At 39.5% G+C, this 27,145-nt stretch overlaps 1 protein-coding gene across 1 annotated transcript; it reads left to right on the top strand.

The window, feature by feature from the left end:
* fmr1 (fragile X messenger ribonucleoprotein 1) lies at nt 1-27,145 on the top strand. Its single transcript, XM_086023428.1, has 15 exons — nt 1-438; nt 5,875-5,927; nt 6,036-6,129; nt 6,307-6,378; nt 8,899-9,047; nt 10,257-10,350; nt 10,545-10,661; nt 10,723-10,893; nt 11,526-11,604; nt 12,729-12,874; nt 15,778-15,864; nt 15,999-16,224; nt 16,365-16,559; nt 17,794-17,873; nt 22,826-27,145. The coding sequence occupies exons 1-15, from the start codon at nt 388-390 to the stop codon at nt 23,018-23,020; spliced, it is 1,809 nt and encodes a 602-aa protein (XP_085879554.1). The 5' UTR covers nt 1-387; the 3' UTR covers nt 23,021-27,145.

Raw genomic sequence — 27,145 nt, 5'->3', positions numbered from 1 at the left:
TAGAGGAAGAAACCGGATACGTCACATAGATGCAAGCAGCAGTAGCTGCCTGACCACTAATCACACAACATTAACTACCTACTACGAGCTAACCCTGCCGCGGTCTACATGATTCGTTTTTGATTAATCGAAAATCCTAATTTGTAAACTAGCATTCAACCAAATACAGATTTGCCAGATTTGACCTTGCAGCACTAGGGATCGTTTTACGGTTCCAAATATTTATTTGCACCCCTCGCCTTGCATCCTGCTGGCAGCCTATTTAAGCTAGCAAATAGCACTGCCTTGGCTAGCGTCAGGCTAGCTAGCCAGCTAGCTAGCTACTCCTATCGCTAACGGTGGTTAGCTAGCTAGCTAGCGAGCGAGCGAACTGTGGTAACTTGCGTCATGGATGAACTACTAGTAGAAGTGAGGGGAACAAGTGGTGCCTTTTATAAGGTAGGTTTTTTTTTTTTGTTCTCTCTCGCTCTTTCTCTCTGTGCAAGACAATATGCGACGCTTACACACCAAGTATACGTGCCAAGTTAGCTCGGGAGTGATTCCCCAGTTGGAGTAGTATTGCTTGAGGTACCTGTTTCGGCCTCCGTGCTTCTCTCCACCCTCCGCCGGCTGCATGGCAGTAGAAGCGGAAAAGCTGTAAACAAAGCGAAGACCACGACGACGATTCGAGATCTGTGCTGACAACAAACCTACTCTCTTGGTGGATCATAACCATAGCAGTATTGAAGCACAACCAGTAGAAACAGTGGCATTGCTGACCTGCATGCAATATGTCTGTGAAGCAGTCGTTCATCGGCCGTTCATTGATGCTAACGTTATACTATGGGTTGTTCTTCGCGTTAACTTATGTGGGATACGCATTGACATTTGTCGGAATTCATAAGGCTGCTAAGGTGTTTGATCTAAAGTCGTACCTGTTAATGTGGTAACAGCTGTTGAGTGGTAATATGATTAGGATGGTTGCTAACATACCGCGATTGTTTGGAATTGATTCAAACCAAAGCACACAAGTTAAAATGTGGTCTCTTGAAAGAGGTCTTTAATTCTTATCAGTGGCCATTTATGTAGGTGAACACCTTGAGCTCTCACCATAAGGTGTATTGGTGAAGCTCTCATCGTAAGGTGTATTGGTGACATTAAAAAAAAAATGTATTAAACATTGGTTAGTATGTGTGCCTCACAGTCGAGAGTTTCTCGTCTCAGATCTCCTGTGTGGTGTTTGTACACTTGTAGACAAAAGTGTTGGTACACCTCTGTTAATGAAATAAAAACCCACAGTGATCCCAGAAATAACTTCTGGCAAAAGTAATAATACATGTTGAAAAAAAAAGAATAAAATGAAAATCAGACCTTGCCCTGGACAAAACAACGAAGTAGTATTTTGTTGCACAGCCTATTAAGACAATCACTGCAATCAAACAGTTTTTATAACTTTCAATGAGACTAATGCACTTTTCAGAAGGTATTTTGGTCCACTCTTGATGAGCAAACTGCTCTACTTGTATCGGGTTTGATGGGTGTTTCCACAAAGATGCTTCCACAGATGTTCAATAGGATTTAGATCAGGGCTCATAGAAGGCCACTTCAGAATGTCACTGTTTTGCTCTTAGCTGTTCTTGGGTATTTTTAGCTGTTTGTTTTAGGTTATTATCCTATTGCAAGACCCATGCCCTGCGACTGAGACAAAGCTTTCTGACACCAGGCAGCAAATTTCTCTGTAGAATAACTTGAGAGTCTTAAGAAATCATTGTACCTTGTACAGATTCAAGTCACTCTGTGCCAGATGCAGCAAATCAGCCCCAGATAATGAAAAGGTTCCGTCATGTTTCACAGTAGAAATCGTCTGCTCTTCTTGGTACGCTTCATTTTTGTGTCTGTGAACATAAAGCCGATGCCCCTTGCCAAAACGTTTTTGTCTCATCTGTCCATAGCAAATTTTCCCAAAAGCAATGTGGCTTGTGAACATGCCAAATTCCAGTTTATTTTAAACAGTGCAGTGGTGTCTTCTTTGGTCATCTCCCATGAAGTCCACTTTGGCTCAAACGACAATGGATGGTGCAATCTGACACAGTACCTTGACCTCGGAGTTCACCTTTAAATACTTATGCAGTTGTTGGACTGTTTTGTAACCATTCACGTGATCCGTGTCCTCAGCTTATCATCAGTTTTCCTTCTGCGGCCACTTCCAGGGAGGTTGGCTACATTCCCTTGGATCTTGAATTTCTGAAAAATATGTGCAGTTGTCGGCACAGGAACATCAAGCTGCTTGGAGATATTACTTTTAATGTGATAGTCTATAATTATCTTTCTAATCGCCTGAGAAAACGCTCTCCTTCACTTCCTCTGTTCCATGTTTAGTGTGGTCACCAAACAACACAATGACTACTTGTAACTTTTCAAATGGGTCGACTGACTGATGTTTTAAAAGGAACCTTGACCATAATGACAAACGTGTCTCAAAATACAACAACTGACCTCTGCCTATTAAAACACATTGTTAGAAATATATAATAGATCATTGCAAAAAAGAGTTAAAGAGGAAGTCAACCCAAACATATTTTTTTCAAGAATATGTTCTACGCAAATAAATATTGCGTTCGTGGAATAAGAGCTAATCCAGTTGTTTTTAGCCATCTCTGGGGGCGGTCATTTTGTCCCTTCTGTCGACTGAAAATGACGTCCCAACTGCATAGGGCTTAGGTAACGATCAATCACGGCACAGCTACAGGCAACAGGTCAGCCGTGATTGGTCGTTACCTGAGCCTCGAGCAGTTGTGGTGTCATTTTCAGTCGACAGAAGTACAAAATGGCCGCCCCCTGAGATGGCTGAAAATGAGTGGATTAACTCTCATTCCACAAATGCATAATTTTTTTTATATTACCTCTACTTACGAACGTCTCTTCATACGAAAATTTCAAGTTATGAAACGCTTTAACAGGAAAATATCGCCTCTTGTTACGAAATAAATTTCAGGATACGAAAGGTAAAAATACAGCATGGGCTGCTACTCTCAGCTCCAGAGTTTCCTGAACGGAACATACTCATACCTGCTCTGCCATTGGCTGTTACCTAGCATCTTCCTGGCATCCCATTGGCTAAGAGGGACCTCTACCGTATGTGTCTATGTGTGTAGATAGACAGGAGGTAGATAGATGTGTATGTGATAGATATGTCTATGCAGCGTCCTCGTCAGTCGCCCCTCGGGCCATGAGGTGTTCCGATAGGTTTGTGTGAATTAGAAACGAGGAATAGAAAAAAAGATAATAGAAAAGTATGAAAAAGGGATGCGTTTGGTTGATCTCGCCAAAGAATATAACCGTAATGTATCGACAGTCGCCACGTAAATCAGTTGTTTACAAAACGCCAGGCAAAAACCACTTCTGAGAGAACACGAACCAAAGGGGGCAAAAAGCGATGAGGATAGGTAAACGACCATCATTTTTATTCTTTACTCTATTCTTTGTTTTGTACATTACGCACTACTCTCATTTACTGTGCAATAATCTAATTTAAACATGTAGTTGTCACATGTTTTGATGAATTTTTATGATTTATAAAACATTTATGTCTGAATATTGGGGGTCTTGGAACAGAGTATGGCATTTACATGGAAAACGCGTCTCTACTTACAAAATTTTCAACTTAAGAAATTTCTTCCAGAACCAATTAATTTTGTAAGTAGAGTTACCACTGTATTCTTGAAAAAAAATGTTTGGGTTGACTTCCTCTTTAAAAAGATTTACAGTAAAACAAAATAAATACTTATTAATATTGACTGATATGAAATACTTAGATTGTGACATTTTTTCAGACACATCACCTAGCCCTACTAACCACATTGTTTAAGACGGAGTTTATTTAATCTTTATATTAAGAGAAGCAGTTGTGATGTCATTTTCAGTCGACAGAAGTGACAAAATGGCCTTCCCCTAAAATGGGTAAAAAGAGGTGGATTTTGCTGCTTAACTCATATTCGACAAACACAATATTAAAGAGACACTTGATTGGGCTGAACATCAACACTTGTATAATAGGTCTGTACGAAAAAATTATGTCAGCACTAAAATTCCCCCCCCTAAAAGGCCATTTAACACAACTCATTTTCGGATAGGCGGTCAAGGGAGCGCCGGGCAGGGGTGGACCTAGGAGAGAAAGTAAGTCATGCTAACACTTTAAATGTAATCTATTACAACCTATGAGCAATTCAACTAACGAAAAAGCTTCTCGGAATGCAATGTGTTTGAGTATCTTGGTGACATATGACATGAAACAACGTATGTGACATGGTGCACCTGAAGTGCATGTAGGCTGCTCGTTTATAGCTCTTTTTGGTCAGACATGGAAAGGCTAATCGTTTTGTGATGTTTTTACAGGTTGAAGTGGGCTTAAGTAGAGATGTCCACATGTATTGGGGCCGATTGATCCCCGTTATTTTGACAACATTAGCGACGTTATTTACAATGACTTTGGTCCCTATCGTGATGTCACACAAGGCATGGAGGGAGGTGAGGGGGTGTGGTCAAATTGCTCATTAATGGTAGGCGTTTCTGAACACGTTAGTCTTGTACTGATTTCTCCAAAACAATTTGATACAAGTTAAAATGCAAGCTAATATAATTTTCCTGATTAAAAAAAAATAAAAAATACATAAATTGAGCTTGTTATTGAAAAATAGACCGTCTCGGCTCTCTGATCCCTTTAATCAGAATGCCGGGTTTCCGCTAGTGGGCCTGCTGGGAACATATTCTTGGAAAAAAATGTGTTTGGGTTGATTTCCTTTTTAACTGTTTTTGTGTTATGTAGCGTCATGTGCAGTTTCCACTCAATTAGTGCATTGTAGGTGCTACCCCAAAGCAGTATTGTCGATACACTTTAGCCTTCATTCAATGTAAGTGAACTAATAATGCAGTGCATACATTATCATTGACCAACAGTTTTAGGACTACTTTATCGTTTTAGCGGACTCATTATGGCAATAGCCCATTCATATATTACTTTGCTTGATTTGATCTTGAGTACGATGCAGAGGTTTGGATATGGCTACCTGGCGCTAGCATGTCAAAGACAGGGAACTCCTTTACATGTACACCACGTCTCCATTCGGAGGTGTTTAATCTGGTTATCAGGCATAGTATTTTATTGTAAGAGTTGTACTGAGTTGACTTGTCATTCGTTACTCGCAGTTTGTCAGGCTTGTGCAACCCGACGGCAAGCCACTGCTATCCTTCAGGGAATCACATGTTCTATTTTAAAAGGGAAATCAACCCAAACATATATTTTTTTCAAGAATATGTTTCCAGCAGGCTCACTAGTTGAAACACGGCATTCTGATTAATATTGCGTTTGTGAAATATGAGTTAACCAGCATAATCCACCATCTCAGGGGGCGGCCATTTTGTTACTTCTGTCGACTGCAAATGACATCACAACTGCTCAGGGCTCAGGTAATGACCAATCACAGCTCACCTGTTTTCTGAAGCTGAGCCTTGGTTGGTTGTTATCTGAGCCCTGAGCAGTTGTGATGTCATTTTCAGTCGACAGAAGTGACAAAATGGCTGCCCCGAGCGATGGCTAAAAATGGGTGGATTAACTCTTATTCCACAAATGCAATATTCATCAGAATGCCTTGTTCCAACTAGTGGGCTTGCATAGAACATATGCTTGAAAAAAAATATGTTTGGGTTGACTTTCCTTTTAAGCATTTTATGTGTACAAATCCAGAATGTTTACAACTTCAGAGTAAGCCAAACTGTCGGAACAGATTTAATCAGTTTGGGGACACACAAAACAGCTGAACTTAAGTTTGACATCCGAGTATTAACTTTTTGTGTTTCTGAATGTCTTCCCGTAACATCTTTTAACTCCTTTTATAGGCATTTGTGAAGGATGTCCATGAAGGCTCAATCACAGTGACATTTGAAAACAAGTGAGTAATGCCACACTGTCGACAGACTGCAGTACAATAGAAAAGACGACAAAATACGATAGTTAGTAGTGCAGCCGATGATCAAATAAACGTGTGCTTCCATACCAGTTGGCAGCCGGAGCGCCAGATCCCATTCCAGGATGTGCGATTTCCTCCTCCGACGGGGTTCTGTAAAGAGATCAACGAGAGTGATGAGGTTGAGGTAGGATTCTTCGTGATTTAATGCAAATGTTTAAAAAAAACTCAAATAACGATTCCATTTCTCAGTTGCATATGCTTTTTTATGCATTTATTTATTTGCTCACTTATTTATGTATGTATGTGTGTCTGTATTGTTCAGGTTTATGATGAGTCCTATTTACTGTGTGGCTTTTGGCAGGTGTATTCCAGAGCGAATGACAAGGAGCCATGCGGATGGTGGCTGGCCAAGGTTCGCATGGTCAAAGGAGAGGTAGGACTCAGTTGAAACAATTTCACTTTTGTTTCTGCATTTCTGCTTAGCTTTCCATTTACAGTATGTCATTGGAACTGTCCAGTGGGCGGGACTTGCAGATGCCTTTTTTTATTAATGGTGGGCAGACCACGAGAAGTAAGCTGAGCAGTTCTCTGTTTCTTTACAACATGCATTTGATAGACAGTTCACCTTTTATTTCAGTTAGCAAGTTTTACAATGAATCACAAATAATCAGTGTTATCTGTGCTATTTATAACTTTAAAAGAGAATCAACCGTAGCCTAGCTAAATGGTTGCTGCTACACCATTTTTTTGCATTGCTCTCTACAACCTGCACAGCAGTAATTTGAGATAATATTAAATCCTAAATTCAATAGTGGGATACATTTGCCATGATTATGCACCAAAAATAAATAAATACTAAGCATTTTCTGAGGAAATTTTCTAAAGAGTTATGGGGTTAATACTACAATTTATATTCTGGTTTGCAAAAGGTATACGTCAGATAGCTGACCTGTATTCACAAGGAGTATTTATACAGATTACCTGGCGGGACTGAGGTTTTAGTTTGGATGAGGAGGAATGCTAACATTTTTGATCATATGCTGGATATTATGTTAGAGAGGCTAGGGCAGGCATATCCAAAGTCCGGCCTGGTGGCCAAATGCGGCCCGCAGTAAAATTGTATCCAGCCCAACACCCTCTGTCATGGAATTAATAACATCTGGCCCGTAGCCCCGTTGACAAGTGTATTAAATACACTCTACATGCAATTATCCATTTACAAACAAGAGGGCAGCAGCACTTTTTCCAATTCCATAACCCAATGTGACCCTTTCCGGACAGTTTCGAAAATGGCGACAATGAATAAAAAAGGGAACGTTGACAGCGAGGGCTGACAATTCAAGGAAAGGTGGAAATTGGACTATTTTTCACTGAAATACGCAACAACTGTGTCTGCCACATTTGCAAGGAGAATGTTACCTATTTCCCTGTTTTTAAATCTAAAAGTTCACTGCACATTTATGTTGAATATGATACTGTATATATTTATATTTACATATTTCACTGTCATAGAATTAAAATGTTAGTAGAACATTTAATTGCCAGTTGTTATTGACATTTGAAATGTAATTTTCACTGGTGAATACTTATTTCCCTCTTTTAAATCTGAAACTTCATTGAACATGTATTTACCAGTGATGTGTCATGTTTCAAATGGACCAAAAGACATGTTTAAGAATCTTGAAATTTGAATAAAAAAAGTCAAAAACAAAAGACAAACTGCTTGTCTAAAATGTCGCTTGGGTTTATTGGTGTATTTATGTAAAAAAGACTGTCAGGCTTAATGGTCGGCCCCTCGCAATTTCACCCCACCAAATCTGGCCCTCTTTGCCAAAAGTTTGGACACCCCTGTGCTAGGGCAAAGTTCACTCAATACACAGTAAATACACCTCCGTCACTGAGTTTACGTCCTGCTATAAGTGAAAGTCACGATATAGAAAAACATCCTTGGTGTGTTATTATAGCATTTATGGCTGCCCACGTCACCATTTGCTGTTAAGCTGCAACTAACAAGCCGTGTAGCCACTTGACCAAAGCAGCAATCAATCGTGTCATCTTTTAGTCATGAACATTTTTAAGTAGCGGTGATTTTAACACTGTTTGTAGGTTCAAATATTAAAAATTATAATGTTTACATTTGAACAGAGGTGGGCGTTCCTCCTGACTGACGATTCGGTTACAGCATCTGTTACACATGCTGTAGTCATGATGTTGAGGAACTGCGTTCCCTATGTTTGTCTCCTTTGGGTATCCGTAGCAGAAAAATGGCAGCGAAACATTGCAGCCTTCTTTTGGGGAGGCGCGCCCTATGTAATACGCATAATTAGAGACTACTTCACCTACGATTATATAAATTCCACTATATATTCCAAAGGAACTCCAGTTTTTTGTGGCAAATATTATGAATTACATATAACAAGGGATTTTTTTTTTCTTTGTTTTGATTCCTTTTTTTTGTCTTTTATGTTACTTATTTATATTCATGACAACTTTTTTGTTTGTATATTTCATTTGAAAAAAAACCACAACACCAAAGTATGAAATGATATTTGGTTCGGTGCACCCGCATCTTTTAAATCAAAAAGTGATTTTCCGATTCATATCGTTTTGTTACAGCCCTAGTGGTCAGTCATCGTTCAGTAAGTTTGCCATTCAAGAGTCTATGAGCTATAAAACCTGCAGCCACCTGGGGGTTAACATCGTCTGTTAGCTACTCATGTTAAAACTTGAATAACTGTCTGAAAGCATTTTATGATACTAAGTCTTTGCAATGTAAGTATTTTTGTCGATTCACTTTTATTGGTTCATGTAAGCATTTTGCATTCATCAGCTTCATTCACATGTAGTTCAACAAAATACCCTGAAATGTCCTTTTGTTGGGTGTTTAATACCTACTATCCATCTCTTCATTAGTCCTTGTTGATATATTTTTTGTTGTTTTGTATGTCTGTAGTTTTACGTTATAGAGTATGCTGCATGTGATGCAACATTAAATGAGATTGTGACATTGGAGCGGTTAAGGCCCATCAACCCCAACAAACCAGCCACCAAAACTACCTTCCTCAAGATCAGACTGGACGTCCCTGATGATCTACGGCAAATGTAAGATTGCTCTATACATTTCCTTGAATAAATATTTGTGCCCTTACCGATTCATTTTAAAAAATGTGTTTTGCGCACTTAAATGTTTCCAATCATATAGCCAATTTTAATGTCTTACATTAATCTCACATAATCAAATTGAATCGATGGAATTCTGCTTGAAAAGATCTGTTGTTCTGAGACTCATCCATTTTACAGATGTGCTGCCCAGATCTGGGCATTTTACAAAAAATTGCGGTCCATTAATCGCCTTCTGCCTACAGCCGGGGTACCCTTCCACTGTCTGTTCATCCGCCATTTTGTCTGGCCGGACCAAATAGTAATCGCTTATCGGCCGGTCCGACTATCATTTTAAACGAGCTTCCGTTTGCGTTTCCGACTACCAACTCCAACAAACTAAAACAAAACAAAACCCCAAAAAATGCGCTCATACCCGCAGCGACACAGGGTTCGCGCTCTGAGTCAGACACGTGCTGACTAGGGATGTCACGACATACAAATGTCACGATAGGATAATATCACGATATGATCCTTGCCATACGATAATCATCACAATATTGTGGAAAAGTTGGCGGTATATAAAAAGCTCACAATACTGTACTATACTCACGATATTGTAAAAAAAAGAGCTCATATAAAAAAAAATATATGACAATATTCTGTTTTTGTACAAAATAACAGCATTCACAAAGAAATAGGCTTGGCCAGTCATGCACTGTTGATTGGCTCAACAGTGCAAAGACACTTACTTGATACTACAATACAATACAATTTATAAAGCGGATTTCACAACCTGTGCAACTTCTAACTCATTTTGCTATGAGTGGTCACATTTAACAAAAGAACATCATGCCAGTTGTTGAACATGGTGGTGGCAGAGTGATAATCTGGAGCTGGAACACTTGATTAATGTAATGGAACTGCGAGGAATCAGGAAGGGTGCAAATACTTTTTAAGGGCACTATATACTACTATGTGTATACTACTGCAATTCATTTATGTTTGGGAACATCAGTCACTCACTTTAGTTTTGTTGAATGTCTTAAATTCTTAAATTGTTTCCAGTGTGGAGAGGCTTGATTAATGAGTGTGGCCAATTTCAAAACAATTTATTCAGTCAGGATCATTAACACGCGCACACGTTTTCCTTGCATTGTCAAAGAAACAAGAATGTCAATACTAACATGAATGTTGATTCCTTGATACCAGGTGCTCTAAGGAATCGGCACACAAAGATTTCAAAAAGGCTGTGGGAGCCTTCAGTGTCACCTACGACTCTGAGAAGAAGCAGCTGGTCATCTTGGTTCGTGAATCTGCTTTTTTCAAATATTGTATATACAATATATTTGGATGTATATTTCTGTGAGAACAGTCGGGATACATCGCACAACGGTGGAAGCTTTGTATTTGACTTGATGAAACATTCAACTTGTCGACATCTACTCTCACTCCGAGGTAGACCGTTGATGCGAGATGAGCTTTGATTTGTTTTAACAGTCGGTGAATGAGGTCACAGCGAAGCGAGCCAACATGATGAGCGACATGCACTTCAGGAGCCTCCGCACCAAACTGTCTCTCATGCTGAGGAACGAAGAGGCTAGCAGACAACTGGAGGTACACACACGCAATCAAAACTGCTAGTCCGACCTATTTACTATGATTGCGTTGCTTGCAGAGTTCCCGACAGCTGGCATCACGCTTCCATGAACAATTTGCCGTGCGCGATGATTTAATGGGGCTCGCCATCGGGACTCACGGGGCCAACATTCAGCAAGCCCGCAAAGTTCCTGGAGTCACTAATATAGACCTGGATGAAGAGACATGCACCTTCCATATTTATGGAGAGGTATGACAGCCCGACTGTGCGTGCATAGACCCTTTTCATGAGCTATTTCATCACATTTGATACATCTCAAGTCTATGAACATGACATAACCGAACAATCACTGACAAGTTTTACAATGGACCGTCTAGGCTTTCACCCTTATACAACTTGAGGCAGGCTAAAGCACATCAAACTCTTGCGGCAGTGTAAATTACTTAATTCGATTGGCTCCATCTGCTGTCCGTGCAATGTTCCTACAAGAATTCACACTTCGTCTGGTGTAGCTTTCCATCACTAAAGTGAATTAGAATGCCTTGTGGGAGCTGGGAACAAAAACTAGCAACAGTCACTAACATGTATTTTGGTGTATATAAATGGATATATAGTAGGCATACTCTGTTTAAAATTGGAAACCTGACAATGTATGAGAGGTTGTAATATAATACTAAATATCATTTCTCTTGAGGTTTAACTAATAAAGTCTGCAGTATAAGTTGCATACACAAGTCTGCCTGTAGCAAAATGATTTTTGGGGCCTTGTTAAATCTGTTATTTAAAAATAGCTTTTCACATAGTGCTGTAATATTCTTCAAAAAAAACACTTATCGACAGATGTTATTAAAACATTGATTTATGTTTGGTGTTTACCTAAGGACCAGGAAGCTGTCCGTATTGCACGCAGTTTCCTGGAGTTCTCTGAAGATGTCATCAAAGTTCCCCGGAACTTAGTAGGTGAGAAATTCACTCCACCAATAGGATGTTCTCTGTGGTGACTGTGGCAGTGGGGCGGTGTCCCACCACACGGCTTTCCTATTGTTGTTGATAATGGTTGTTTGGAATTTATACAGAGCAGTGCATTGAAAATCTCATTCACATTTAGGGCTTTGCAGTTAAACAAAATTCAGTTACAATTTTTATAGTTCCAATCCAAGATTACAAAATTGGCATGATCGTTAAAAGAAAGATAATTAATACTAATTTTGCGTTGTTTTGAGGCATAGGCACACAAATTCCTCCGCCACGCCTCCCTCTCAAAGATAGCTAGCCTGCACACAGTTTGCAATCTTCAGAGCTCTTGTTGAAATTGTTTCTTTAAATGTTACAATAGCTCTATGGCGATTTATAAGTGTATAGCAAGTAAACTGTGCACCATGTTTGTTTATAAAAGGAACCCTTGAATTTATACATTTGCACCTTTTTTATTATAACAAAACACATTTTATGAATTTTGTTTGGTCCAAAAGGAACTTTCATAATTTATTTTTTCCCTTTTAAACATTTTTCTTGTTTTGTATAAAAAATAAATGATTGTTTGAATAATCATGATTTCAGTTAGTACCCAAATAATTGTGATTTTTTTTTTTTTTTTCCATAATCAAGCAGCCCAAAATTGATCAAGTTCCAGGAGCAAGGGCAGAACTCTAAAACTCTGCTGCCTAGCTACTAAGTAGTATGACATGATCAATAAGTATTTTTAGTCTACTTTAAATAACTGAAGTTGGTGGCGTACCAATTTTTTAATAGCGTAAAACCTCCACTATTCACGTAGGTTTGGGACCAACACCTGGCACGAACTGTGAAAATCCACTTAAAAGGTTTATAATTCTCTATAGATGCCACAGGATGACTGCAAAGCACTAGTTTTGTCTTAAGAAAAGTTTTCAGCCCACTTAAACGTAAGTATGCGTGAGCCCGCATACTCAGCACCCGGGTATTTACGGGTTTTTTAGTATGAACTTTTATATAATATGTGAACTATTGACTTGGATTACATTTTCAACAATGGTCTTAAATAACTGAGATGCATCTGTATACAGTCTGTCTATTGTGATTATGATGCTACTTTTTCCCTTCAGGCAAAGTGATTGGGAAGAGTGGTAAACTGATCCAAGAAGTGGTTGATAAGTCTGGTGTGGTGCGGGTTCGCATTGAACCAGAAAATGACAAAAAGCCTTCGGCGGCATCGTCATCAGTGGCGGCGGCAGCATCAGCAACGGATGATGTGAGTCGGAAAGAAAGTTGATATCAAATTAGTTCACTGTTTAAGACAAGGTATTGAAGTAATCGTACATGTTAAATTTAGGGCTGTGTGATGTAAAATACTTGATTTAACCCACTGATCATTTCAGACATACCAACTTTTTGTTTTGTTTTTAAGCAGTTCAGCTATGCATTTGCAAAAAAAAAAAGCCAAACCATGCATTTACACAAATCAACATTAACTGGGAATTACCTGTTGCTTACTACTGGTTTGAAAACAAACCACACAAAAAAAATTGAATGAAAAAGGATACTTACAGGATTTGATATTAGTGACTTGCTGTATACAGAGAAGGTTGTATCTCTGTGTTCAACACTGTGAGTTTTTTTTCTTTACTTTCTGCATTTCCAGCATTTCTGTGGCATTTTGTCAGTTACGTTATGGCTGTTCTGAATTTACAAGAAAGCTCTTTTACTTACACTTTTATTCACTTAAAGGCCCTTTGGCATCAAGATGAGGATTTTTTTTCACTAACAAGCTCATTTTATGTATTTTTTTTATCAGGAAATTGAAACTTGCATTCTTCAATATCATATATACTATAAAGTGTATTTGACAGGGTTTCCACGCATCCTAGAAAACCTGGAAAATGATTGACCAATTTTTCAATCATGGAAAATGAGAAAATATTTTTAAATGTCCTGGAAAAGCTGGAGTTGTCCTGGAAACATTATTTCCTCCCTGTGCTTCTCGCTGCCTTGTGGGTGAATGCATGTCTGCCTTCAATGGGAAACATTGAGCTGTAGCACTTTTGTTGCTGCTTCATCTCTGCTTCTCGACGGCACCGCACCCAATGTGATGCTACCAACCAATCATATTGCATTGTCCCTTCGAACAGTTCTGCTGCCCAGTGTTTCCATATGACTTGGTTACTAGCGTTACCAACTTTTCACAACCATGTAAGGATTTATTTTCTCCAAAGTCCCAAAACTCACGACTTTCAGTTGACTAGTGTTGCTGTAGCACTGTATATATGGAGTTTGAGGTTATTCTCCCTCTCTCTGTCTCTGTTGAGTGACAGAGAGCTGTAGTGGGCGTGCCGTCACTTTTGGCTGGTAAAATTGAAGCAATCTGGTTAAATGTACAAAATATAGGGTACTCTTGTAGAAAATAACATTCTCCAAAGCTTGGAGGTAGAATTTACTCGTGTTTTTTGTGATAACGTTACTCACGTTGGTCTTTGATACATTATGCTGCATTGCTAACGTACACGGTTGCACACTCACCTCAACAGCACAATGAAAATGACAGCACCCTAAAATTATGTTCATCCTTTTACTAACGGTCATGCATTGAGCCAACGCCTTTGTACATTATTTTCCCGAAACTCTTTTTTAAAGCAGAGAGCGATATAATAAACACATTAGTGCTTACAGCGTATTTTATGGACCATTAGGCACACTGTATTGATAGGCGCAATATCAATGAATGGGTTTATTTAAAAAAAAAAAATAAAAAATAAGTTGCTTCGAGCGGAGAAGAGCAGGGGGTCCTCCGACAGACCAAAAAAAACAAAAAACAAATTTGAATATAGTGGTTTTGTTATTACTTTGGCTAATACTAAATGCTACCTTGGTTGACAGTTCTACAGCTGTAAACAAGATAATACACTGACCAGTGACTATTATCCAACCTTTTTTGCTCGGTCCCGTCAGCTATTGGAAGCTGGCTGTGTCGTTTACCTTTCAACGGTCCCACATGGTACGTTGTAACATTCAGACTTTTCCACCGGAAAAGCTCAGTTCACGTTGTATCTACGGTGACTGGAGCATTAGGATAGTAGGACTACATTTCCCATTATTGTTAGTCACAAAAGCAGCAAGCAGTTCTAGTTCCGGTATGACGAAAACAGACACCTGCTTGCCATTAGATGTGGATGGGAATGAGAACGCAAACGTGAATGTTAAAGTAAATCGGAAGGCTCTCCCATACTCTCACAGACCGCAATGATTTTGTCCCACATTGTAAACACGCTGCCAGAAATTGCTTGCATTAGGCTAGTAAGACTACATTTTTTCCCATGATTCTTAGACACACAAGCAGGAAGTAGTCCTTGTTCCGGAATGAAGACAACACATAGGCGTCTTCTAGTGATTACCTGTACATTCAGATGATAGTAATACGAAGGAATTTGAATTAAAGACATCAACTTCAAAAACCGACATGCATCCATACATAAACGCACCGCATTAAAAGGCAAGGCACGCTGGCCATTTTTGAGAAAATTAAAGGATTTTAAGTACGCCTTATGGTCCCAAAAAAATTATATACAGTTGCTTACTAATGCTGTCCAATAGACAGAAATGAATCTGCACACACCTGGCTTGTTACACTGCATTTCTTGCTTCCACAGAATGAGGAAATGGATGGAGTGTCTCACTTCTCAGACATTTTGAACATTCAAGAGATTTTATAGATTTGTTTTTGAGCATTATCGCAATTTAATTTGGGTAATGTTGCGCAAAAATAACAAAGTGAGGTAAGACACACATGTTGCCATGAGGAAATGCACTTGTCTTCTCTGTCTGTCATCAACAGATTCACGCCAGTTTCAACTTAAATGTGGCCGTTCCAAAATCTGCCAAAAAACATCAGAAAACGAGCCTAAAATTACTACTGACTCTGTTTTGGGGTTGTTGTTTTTTTTCTGCGGACATCATTTTCACCCCAGAACTATAAATTGTCAGTGTTCGGACCATGAGAGGGGACCTTTTAGCGGTGTAGCCCTATCAGTGCAAAGTGATACGGGCTAATGGTGTGGTACAACTTAAAAAAAACGCTAGAATGTTTCTATTTTGACCTAATTCTGTGTGTTATTTTGAAAAAGGCTTGAATATTTCTTTTTTTGGACACTTTTTCCATAGGGAATGGTGCCCTTTGTATTTGTGGGGACCAAGGAAAGCATCTCAAATGCAACAGTACTGCTGGACTATCACCTCAACTACCTGAAGGTACACAAGAAATTGCATATGCTATGACAAGTGTTTGTGTTGTACCGTACACCAATCTCACATGAGATGACAACCTGGCAATGACGTGGTTATTCAATGTTGCATGTTAATAACATTCTTCTGCATAACTACAGGAGGTGGACCAACTTCGTCTGGAGCGTCTTCAGATTGATGAGCAGCTGAGACAGATAGGAGGCGGGGGCGGTGTAGGAGGGACGGGCCCACGAAATCTTAAAGACAAAAGCTACGTGTTTGATAATGGCATGGGCCTTGGGAGAGGCTCAGCAGGAGGGAAACCCTATGGAGGAGGAGGAAGAGGTGGTCGAGGGCGGAGAGGAGGCGGTGCTGCTTTTGCCTCTGGTGCTGTTCCATTACTACTTCGCTCCTGTACTTTTATGTAGTTCACTGATATTGTACTTGATTAGAAACTTTGCGTGTTCACATAGGAAAGCAAATGAATCTAGGGTCATTTAAAAATTGACTTGTGCATTTCCCACTAGGCACCAACTCGGAGGCATCCAACGCTTCAGAGACTGAGTCTGACCACCGAGACGAGCTCAGTGATTGGTCCCTTGCTCCCACAGAAGAGCTAATGACAGGAGGTGGGACATTGCCAAGACGGACAGACGGGAGAAGGAGACCAGGTGGCGCAGGACTTCGAGGACGAGGTGGAAGAGGAAGAGGAGCATATAAAGGTAAGTAGTTTATCTTTGGCCTTCGTTTTTACTCTTGGTAGCTTCACAAATCGGGAACTGATCATCTACAGGCAGTCCTCGAATTACGACGTACTACGACGTTTCGACTTAACGACGCCGGTGCCTCCTCCTCCATTTTGTACCCAGCACCATACATAGTGAATATGTTTACATGCAGTCAATATTTGGGTTATGGTCAAAATTCAGATTTCTGAAATATTGTGAATAACCTGTTTACATGATTGAGGGGACAGAGTTGCTTCGGCATTTGAATAACCCACTGTGTGCGGCGACACACAGCGTCATGACTCAAATGGAAGTCATTTCCGCTTGTTACTTTCAACTATCAATAAAACACTCGATATTCATGTCACTCACCACATGAATGAAGCAGCCGGTTTCCCCCTCACTCCAAAAGTGTGCTTTTGTGCTGTGTCTCTGAGCTTGTTTACCTCTGCGTGTGTATTTGCGATGGGTTTCGGGCCAAACAACACACTTTCGCATCCAAGCACTTCCTGTACTACATAGTCCAGCATTCCTTGCGGTTGAGCATCCGCAGAGTCTCGACCGTGTCTGTTTGCCCGCCGGCAGTATCTTTGTCTTTTTCGCCCTCCTCTCCTCTTTCTACATCCACTTCTCAGCAGTAATGCTACATACAGCATCCTATGCTTTTCATTTGAATGTATTTTCGTTTTTTTATACAAAGTATTTTGACGTAAATTTAAACTTTAACGGTGAAATCCGACCTACACGGAAATTTGTGTAAGAACGGAACTCGTATGTATGTATGTGCATATATATGTATATGTATATGTATATATGTGTATATGTATATGTATATATGTGTATATGTATATGTATATATGTGTATATGTATATGTATATATGTGTATATATATATGTATATATGTATATATATGTATATGTATGTGTATATATATGTATGTGTATATATATGTATATGTATGTGTATATATGTATATGTATGTGTATATATATGTATATGTATGTATATACATATATATGTGTATGTATATGTGTGTATCTATATATATGTATATATGTGTATATATGTATATATATATGTATATATATGTATATGTATATATATGTATATGTGTATATGTATATATATGTATATGTGTATATATATATGTATATATATGTATATGACATTCAATGCGGTGGTACAGTAGTAAAAAGTAGAAATGTTTTCTTGGATTGTCCCATTTAGGTGACGATGTACAGTGGAGCGACCCAAGGCCTCGTCATATCAGAGAACCCAAGACGAGAGCACAGGAAGACACCTTACAGGTACCGTCCCTAATACATATGGAGTGTATGCTGACTGTACTGTAGTATAATCAGATGTCAATTTTTTTTTTTTTTATTGAATACTGTAAATTGCCTGTAGGTATGAATGGTTGTCTGTCTTTGTGTCAGCCCTGTCATTGATTGGTGATCACTCCAGCGTGTACCTGACCTCTTGTCCTTAAAGAGGTTACCCAAACATATTTTTTTTCCAGAATATGTTCTAGGCAGGACCACTAGTAGAATTGCGTTTGTGGAATATAAATTCAGCCAAATGCACGACTTTTAGCCATCTCAGGAGGCGGCCATTTTGTCACTTCTGTCGACTGAAGACGACATCGAAGTTGCTCAGGGCTCAGATAACGACCAATCACGGCTTACCTGTTTTCTGAAACTGAGCCATGATTGGTCATTATCTGAGCTCTGAGCAGCTTGGATGTTATCTTCAGTCGACAGAAGTGGCAAAATGGGCGCCCCCTGAGCTAGCTAAAAACTGATGGATTCCTCATATTACACAAACGCAATATTAATCAGAATGCCGTGTTTAGACTAGTGGGCTTGCATAAAACATACTCATGAATAAAATAGGTTTTGGTTGACTTCCACTTTAAGCCCGTGTCTCACAGAGCCGCGCAGGTTTGCCAGTGTGCGCACGTTGTGAATGTTGTTTTTCCGTTAGGGTTCGTTCAAGTTCGCAAATGGTCACAAAGACTTTAACAGCTGCAAACAGTTTTTCTCCTGCCAATGAAATTTTGTGTTGAAGCTTTGTAGGTGGAATTCCTACCCATTCTTGCTTGATGTACAGTTTCAGCTGTTCAACAGTGCGGGGTCTCTGTTGTCGTATATTACGCATCATAATGCGCCACACATTTTCAATGGGAGACTGGTCTGGAATGCAGGCAGGCCAATCTAGTATCCACGCTCTTTTACAACGAAGCCACGCTGATGTAACGTGCAGAATGTGGTTTGGCATTGTCTTGTTTAAATAAGCAGCATGAAAAAAAAAAACATCCTTTGGATGGCAGCACGTGCTTCTCCAAAACCTGTATGTACCTTTCAGAATTAATGGTGCCTTCACAGTGTGAGTTAACCCATGCCATTGGCACAAACACAGCCCCATGCCATCACAGATGATGGCTTTTGAACTTTGTGTCCAATCCGGATGGTTCTTTTCTTCTTTGTCCAGGACAACACAACGTCCACAATTTCCCCCAAAATTTGCAATGTGGATTCGTCAGACCACAAAACACTTTGCATCAGTCCATCTTAGATGAACTCAAGCCCAGAGAAGCCTGTGGCATTTCCAGGTGTTGTTGTTAAATGGCTTTTGCATTCCATAGTAGAGTTTTAAGTTACACTTAAGAATGTAGGGCCGAGCTGTATTTACTGACACTGGTTTTCTGAAGTGTTCCTGAGCTCACGTGGTGATATGCTGACACATTGATGTCGGTTTTTGATGCGGTGCCGCCTGAGGGATCCAAGGTCGTTCAATGTTGATTTTCGGCCTTGCCGCTTACATGCAGTGATTTCTCCAGAGTCTCTGAACCCACTGATGATGATATTATGGACCGTAGATGATGAAATCCCTAAATTCCTTGGAATTGTACGTTGAGGAACATTGTCCTTAAACTGTTCGACTCTTTTCTCACGCATTTGTTTGCAAAGAGGTGAACCTCGCTCCATCTTTGGTTTTGAATGACTGAGCAATTCAGGGAAGCTCCTTTTTTTACCCAGTCATGGCACCCACCAGCGCTCATTTAACCTGTTCACTTGTGGGATGTTCCAAACAGGTGTTTGATGAGCAATCCTCAATTTTCTCAGTCTTTTTTTGCCACCTGTCCCTGTAGGGATACAACTATTCACTCAATCCCAGATTCAATTCAATTTTCATTTCCTGATTTTCGATTTGATTAGATTATTTTATTTTTTTAAATCGCTACCATGCTTGTCTATGTGCACTTGCGTGGTGCTGCAGCCATCCACAAATGCAATACGCGTTGATGTTTGCTGAGAGCGTGTCAAGTAGGGCTGCCACAATCTATTATTTTGCTAGTCGACTAACAATAGTTGCGATTAGCCGACTAATCGGATCATATGTAAATCGCGGCATAATGACACCAGGCTCTTATATGACCATCAGTAGCTTGCAGCTAGAATTCTTTAAAGTATGCACAAAAGATAGAATACAGACAATTAAGATGGAAGTACATTCCATTTGTATTAAACTTTGCAGCTTCTACCAACATTCCTGACATGTTTATAAATGATGGATTAATTGAAATTTCACTCGGGTAGCCATGACACCATTAACCACAATGCTTCCGTTTACATCACAAATGACCGTGATTAGCACTACTGCGCATGTGGATTGCAGTCAGGTATGACATGAGAGAGCGGCTATAGTTAACATGGCCTTGTGAATCAATTTTTTATTGTTTTACATCAATGCATATTTTAAGCATTTATATCAATTTTGGATCGATTTTTGATAAATCGTTACATTCCTATGCCCCAGCTTTTTTTGGAATGTGTTGCAGCTATATATTTCTTGGTTCATGATTATTTGCTAAAAACAATCTAGTTTATCAGTTTGAACATTAAAATTTTGGCCTTCCTGTGTTGGAGTTTGCATCTTCTCCCCGTGCCTGCGTAGATTTTCTCTGGGTGCTCCAGTTTCCTCCCACATTCCAAAAATATGCATGGTCGGATATTTGAACACTCTACATTGCCCCTAGGTGTGATTATGAGTGCGAATGTTTGTTTGTGTCTGTGTGCCCTGCAATTGGCTGGCAACTAATTCAGGGTGTACCCCACCCACCGCCTGAAGTCAGCTGGGATAGGGTCCAGCATGCCATGACCCTCGTGAGGATAAAGCTGTCCAAATAATGGATGGATTTATGCATGCTTTTATTTATGCTTAACACAACGTTCCAACATTTGACGTTCCAACACGGTATGTGTCGTTTGCCTGTATTGTACTATCGTACGCATACCTTCTACACTGAGTGACAAGGCAGGAGAACAGAAGAAGTTTGTTCTCATCTCTTGCTTGTCATTTGATGGGGCCACTGGCCAGACCAAAATCTTGAGTCATTGTTTTACTTTATTACTTAGCTACCTTTTCAACTATACAGTGTAAATGTATAAATATTATAACTTCACATATCTTTACTTACACTGATGAATTGTCTACAAATGTATTTCTATTATGATTTTTGATCATTATGGAGAAAGAGGTGTCCTATTCACAGGGTTTTACAATATATATCCCGTTATAGCATTTTTTTTCTTCAAATTGAATGAAATTAATGGGAGTTTTCTTTTATCAATTTGTTCCTAAAATACATATTTTGTATAGAAACCACAATCAAATGAATTTAGATAAATAAATGGCATGAAACACAAATATCCAGTGGCCAGAAAAAGTCCCTGTCAAAATTAGGTGGTTGTACACCATATTTTCAAACAATACAGTGAAGTGCAAAGAATTCAATTGAATACAACAGTGTTTCAAGTAAAATTTAAGAATAGTGACATTTACCCAGAGTTTTAGCAACACAATTTTGTCCTTTTTTTTTTCAGAAGGCACCATTCAATTCAACTGTGGCGTCTCAGTGATGTGACGTCTCAATTCTCAAATAAAGAACTTATGACTGATTTGTTGAAAATAGTAAACTGACCACACCCCGGTGTCCAGTACAGGCCCAGACAGCGACTCTTGTCCAGTGTGAAACCTTTTGTGGCGTTCAAAGGCCTTTCACTTGCAGTGATTGGCGCGCAACAAAGCTACCGGTAGATGCTAATGCTAATGGGTCCACGTTCTGTCACGTCAATGATTGGCAAGCTAAAGCACACACGCTTCAACTGTCATGATAACATCGATACGATAATGTGCAGTAGCAGCCCAGCTCAGTGACATTCCCATCAAAAGCAATGCATGTGCATTGAAGTCATAGCTTGCTCATTTCTCAACTAAGTTTACTTTTTTGTCAACGCCTGTCATATACAGTTGTGCTCAATTCATCAGCACAATTGTATGTCTGCCAACTAGTGGTGAATAGTGATATGTATACAGTTTTGTAAACTTATGAGCACAACTGTATGTTTCTTAGTAGTACCATATCGTCACTGTCCTGTGAAAAACACTTGTGTTCATTTTTTTTTCATTTTTCTTATTTTTATGTGAATGGTTTTACTGCGTAAGTTTTAAATCCAAAATTGGACATATGTGTTTTTCACAGGACAGGGACGATATGTTTCTGACCATACGGCACACTGACAATCTTTACATGTTCTCAAAAATGGACAGTGCATGAATAAAATAAGTCTTCTTTCACCCTGAAAAAAAGTTTGATGCTACTTGTTTCTGAATTTAGTAATGAGCAAAAGTGTGTAGTGAGTATATTGCAGATGAACATGCATTTGCAATGAGCCTCCTCTTTTGTAGCACTGTCATTTTTAACAATAAATGACGGTGTTGCTGTGCTATTTCTACTTTTTAATGAGAGATTTCACAATCTAGGTGAGGCTGGCTGCTTGCCTATGTATTTCAACAGGGAATACGCCAACTTAACAATTTTCACTATGAAGTCATTATTGGATTCAGAAAGAAAATTGCAGACCAGAGAAGTAAAGTTGAAGAATTTTATTTCATCATTGTCTATTTTTCCCTACTCTTCCTGATGCATGGAGCTTCTGCCTCCCCTGACCGCATACATCCTTGGTCCCACCATCCAGAGTAGACTTTGTATGAATATTTTAAGGGACATAAGCGTTTTTGTCCCTTTGTTTCATGTACGAAAGTGTTGAGAGAGCTCGGTTGCTCTCTTGAATGGCAGTTATTTTTTGATAGCCGCAGGTAGTTTCCGGCCACTTTGGTGTTCAAAATAAAAGGCCTGGCATAGCATCTACTGTTAAGTATACTTGACACCATACTTCCTTCTGTCACCCAACAGATCCGTGTGGATGGGAACAACGAACGCAGTGTGCAGCATTCCGCCGGAGGGAGAGGAGGAGGAGGGCCTTCATCACAGGGCGGGCACAGTGCCGGTGGCGAGGCCCCGCTGCGCCATCAGCAACGGCCCGTGAGAGACCGAGGAATGAAGAAGGAGAAGCAGGACTCTCCCCCTCTGGTGAACGGAGTGTCGTAGATGCATCACTGGAGGACCTTCTCACATTCAGAAATGAACCCGCACTCTTCACACACATACACAAACAACCGCTCATTAATCATCCACATTTTTTTTTTTTTTTTTCCGTTTTTGTCAATGGCAACATTAGACAGGAGCTTCCATCAGCATGGAAGGCTGTAGTGAGTAATTGTAGTGACCACCACACCTGTGTACTGCTCAGTTGTAGTGCAGCAAGCTGGTCCGGACTGAATGGACGTATTCCTCCTACAGTGAGAAAGCAATGATGTTTCTTGATGTAAAAGCAGCCTCTTGTCCAGCCAACGTTATACTTCACCGTCAAAACGCATCTAACCTTCAATTATATGCATCACTTTTCTCCATTAGCTCATAAAGCAACATGGATGCAGCACATGCTGTCTTTCACTTCCGTTGCACGTGGAGGTTTCCGACTAGACCTTAGACTTGCTCCTACTGCGTTTTGAGACTGCTCCTTTGACCATATGGTTAGGGCAAGTGGTAGTCCATAACCCTAGAACGGACGGGCAAGTTGATATAAAGCATGTGTGCAAAGTCACAAGCCAGGGCTAGGTGTCACGTGTGGGCAACACCACATCAATATCATCTTGTCTCTTTCTTCATACAAATAACAATGAGCCACACTCACACTAACAGAATGTGCCCCATCTTCAGACTGTCCTCCTTGCGGCCAAGGCGTAACAGCATTTTAGTGTCTGTGGCTCAAATAGACAAGTGAGGTGAGAGTTTAATAACTGACCTTGGGCAGCAAACACACACACACACACACACACACACATCTCCCCAAGCTGCTCTTTGACAACTCATTTGGCAAATGACTTTGCTCCCCTAACTGGGCGCACTTTAACATCCCAGTTGGCTTGATAAGCATGAAGCCTCACCAATGGATTGTTCCCCGCTCACGTTGAGAAGACAAATCAGTGTTGAGTCGACTAATGTCAGAGTAGATACAAGCTTACAGGAGGAGACATTCTTTATAACGTAGTCTATAGCAAATTCAACAAAAACGATTGTGCATTTGCAGTGACGAACCGGCGCTGAAGAGTTTTTCAGGAACCTTGGTTCTCCCAGTAAGTTGTTCAGGAAGAATGTGGTTCCTGCAATGCAGCGCTTCTTCTCTGGCTTGTTGACTGATGACATTCATCTGTCACAGTCATTCCGATCCTGTGATATCATTTATGTATCACCTCTTCTGGCAGCCAGCAGTTTTGCTTCTTGGTGTGTTTTGATGAGTCAAGCTGAGTGCCATTGCCTGCATTGGGGGGGGGGAAAATCCTTGTGAATCTGTCACAGAAAAATTAACCTAATTGATTTAAGCCAGAGTTTAAACGGCATTTGGATCATAATGTTGGGTCAAATCTGCAGCCCCTCTAAGGCGTTTTTAAATATTGTTTCCATTTCTCGTCTGCCCTTTTTGGGAGCCCCTGACTGATTTGTCATTTTGTTCCAGGTTTTTAGGCCCATGCATTCCACTTTTCTGTGCCACACTTTCGACATATACAAGTCTCGTGTTCACAACTTGTTTTCTGAGGCCAGTATTCCTTTCCATTGTGCTTGATGTTACAGAAGTATGAATTGTGATTCTTTTTCACTAATCTTTAGCTTTCACACTGCAGCCAGGCTGCGTTTTTAAAGTTTGCTTCTTCTGCAATACATCCCAAAAAGTGGTGTGAGTACAAATTAGCTTTTTACTTTCCATAAAGCATCAACAAACTGAAGTTGTTTTGTGTTGTTCAAAAGGAGATAGGGTGGCATACTGTATATAATGATGTCATAATTTGTCTGAAAAGAAATTGTACCGTTTCAAATGTGCACTTACCTTTCTTTCTTTTGTTGCTGTTTGATATCAGTTAATGCTAGATCTCTTGATAATAAACTTGCTGTAAAAATGTTGCTCCCTCGCACGGTTGAGTCACATTGATAGTGATTGTCCATAGCACTGCTGCAGAGCTCCAAAACTAGTGTTATAACACAGAGGAAGAATTGCACACAAAACGATGACTATATAAATGTTTTTTCCTGTAAAGTGTTTCAAAGAAGAAAACTTTTACTGCAGCCCATTTTCCAAAATACAATGACCTAAAATTCGGGTGAATTGACTTGCAAATCTGTGTTTTAGCTGCAGGTTTTTCATTTAAAATAAATGAAGGGCTTGGGGTTTTCAGCGATAGTCAGTGGGGAAATGCATCAAACCTGCTTTCATTTTTTTTCAGTCTTTGACAAGCTCACATTATTTTGGAGATGTTTGCTTTACAGTATTTAAGCTTGTTATCCACATAGTGGCAATTTATACTCAAACCATTTCATTCTTAAATGTTGTCAGATACACAACGACCTTATCATTTGAGCTGGATAATAGAGAAATTGCAAATAATCGTGAACCTTCATTCAAAAGTTAAAAATCACACAAAACAATGTTGAGCCAGAATCAAATAGTTGTGAAAATGTATTGCTTCACTTTCGTAGCCGTTTTTTTCAGCATAGAAACAGCAGGTCTCTAACCCCTAGCTGTCTTTTTCATCATTGATCAACCAGAAGTATGATAGGATTCAAAGCATTTTTTTTCCCTTACACCCAGGAGTAGTAAGAGGAATTAAGGATTAGGCTGAGATCTATGTGTCATATTGGATTCCAGTTCCAGTTTTAGGGAATAAAAAAAAAAAAAAAAAGATAAACTTTTTAAAAGTTGAAGTCAATTTTACAACAGCAGGAGGTTAACGTGTGTGCATTATGTTTATAGGGGTTAATACTAACAAATACTGTTGCAAAAATCAAAGTTTGTACCATAATAGAAAATGTACATTTGAAGACGTGGGAAACTGTTGCATGCTGCCCATGTATAGTCAGTAAGGAACTGGTGAGTTGGAATAATCTGTGCTGATGAAAGTACTGTCATCATTGTAACTTGTTCGGACAAGATTTATACCACTGTTACCAGATAAATGCTAGAAACAAGCAAAATAGAAACAAAACTCTTTAGATGAGTTCATGTAACCATGGCCAACTGAAGAAACCCCTATGGAAAACCCCAAAAGGTTTAACAACAAAATTTTACAAACAATGGTGAATTTTTGAAATGCGACGCGATTGTCTTTTGGTTTTTGCGTTGATTGTTTTAGTAGAGCCTCGCTGTACTAAAACGTGGAGGTTAAATGCTTCCAAAGCAGAATCAACGCTAGTATTCAACCTTTCCATCCAAGACTTTTCTATTGATGTATATGTTATTTGCAGAATGGATGTTGTATGTAAATTCTTCGTTTATGACTAATACCAACTTAAAGTGACAGCTTGGATCAAAGGTTTTATGGCTGTCCCCTTATAATAAAACTATTACGAATATTTTCACTGGACTATTGTAAGCTTGACGTGACTTATCATGGGGGGAAATGTGTTTGTTTGACTTTGGGTATTTTTACAATAATGTTTCAATTAAATGGATGCCGTGAATGGGATTGAACATGGCCGTTTGAAACCTTTGAAAATATAGTTTATATGAATGTAGATGGTGTCTACCTACTAACATTCAGAAGAAGTGTCATTTTACACATGCCACGTTGGCTTGCAAGATGAATGTTAATTATGACTCCAGATAGTGAGGGACTAAATTTAAAAACCTCTCTGATTTCTATGTGCAACACTTGATTTTGACCATTTTAAATGACAACATTTCAGAAGTGATGGGTAAACACTGCGTCCAGATCCCGAATTGCATCCCTCACTTAGCATTTACTCCATTTGGGGTTGCAACATGTTTTCAACTGAAGATGACCAACTTTGACTTTTTCTTGCTTGCCACTCTGCAGCAAACAGTTTCTTCTCTTACTCCAGAATGTATAATGCAACAAATGCTAACTTGACACATCGTTGGCTCTTTAACAGAGAAGCAGGAAGGCAAGATGCAAAGAAAAATCTGTACATACTTAAACCAGGGTAGTCTAAAAAGCTGTAAATCTTGTGAGCACTTTTGGGCATTTTTTTTCCTTGTTTGTTTCCCTTTGTAAATACTACTTACTAGCATTTAAAGTGTCTGGGTTTACATGTCTGGTTATAGTGCAATATATTTTGTATGCAAGCAGTTTCAATAAACAAAAATTGATCTTCTGATAA

This window comes from Filicampus tigris, chromosome 2, assembly GCF_054856515.1.
Source record: "Filicampus tigris isolate MCC_2025a chromosome 2, RoL_Ftig_1.0, whole genome shotgun sequence".
NCBI classification, from domain to species: Eukaryota; Metazoa; Chordata; class Actinopteri; order Syngnathiformes; family Syngnathidae; genus Filicampus; species Filicampus tigris.
This window is presented reverse-complemented; position numbering and strand designations above follow the sequence as displayed.

What these genes read in the sequence shown, in the direction of transcription:
- fmr1 (XM_086023428.1), top strand. Translation starts at nt 388, where the DNA reads ATGGATGAACTACTAGTAGAAGTGAGGGGAACAAGTGGTGCCTTTTAT. An exon ending in CCTTCCATATTTATGGAGAG is followed by an intron (nt 10,894 to 11,525) that starts GTATGACAGCCC and finishes TGTTTACCTAAG; the next exon opens with GACCAGGAAGCTGTCCGTAT. An exon ending in AGGAAGAGGAGCATATAAAG is followed by an intron (nt 16,560 to 17,793) that starts GTAAGTAGTTTA and finishes TGTCCCATTTAG; the next exon opens with GTGACGATGTACAGTGGAGC.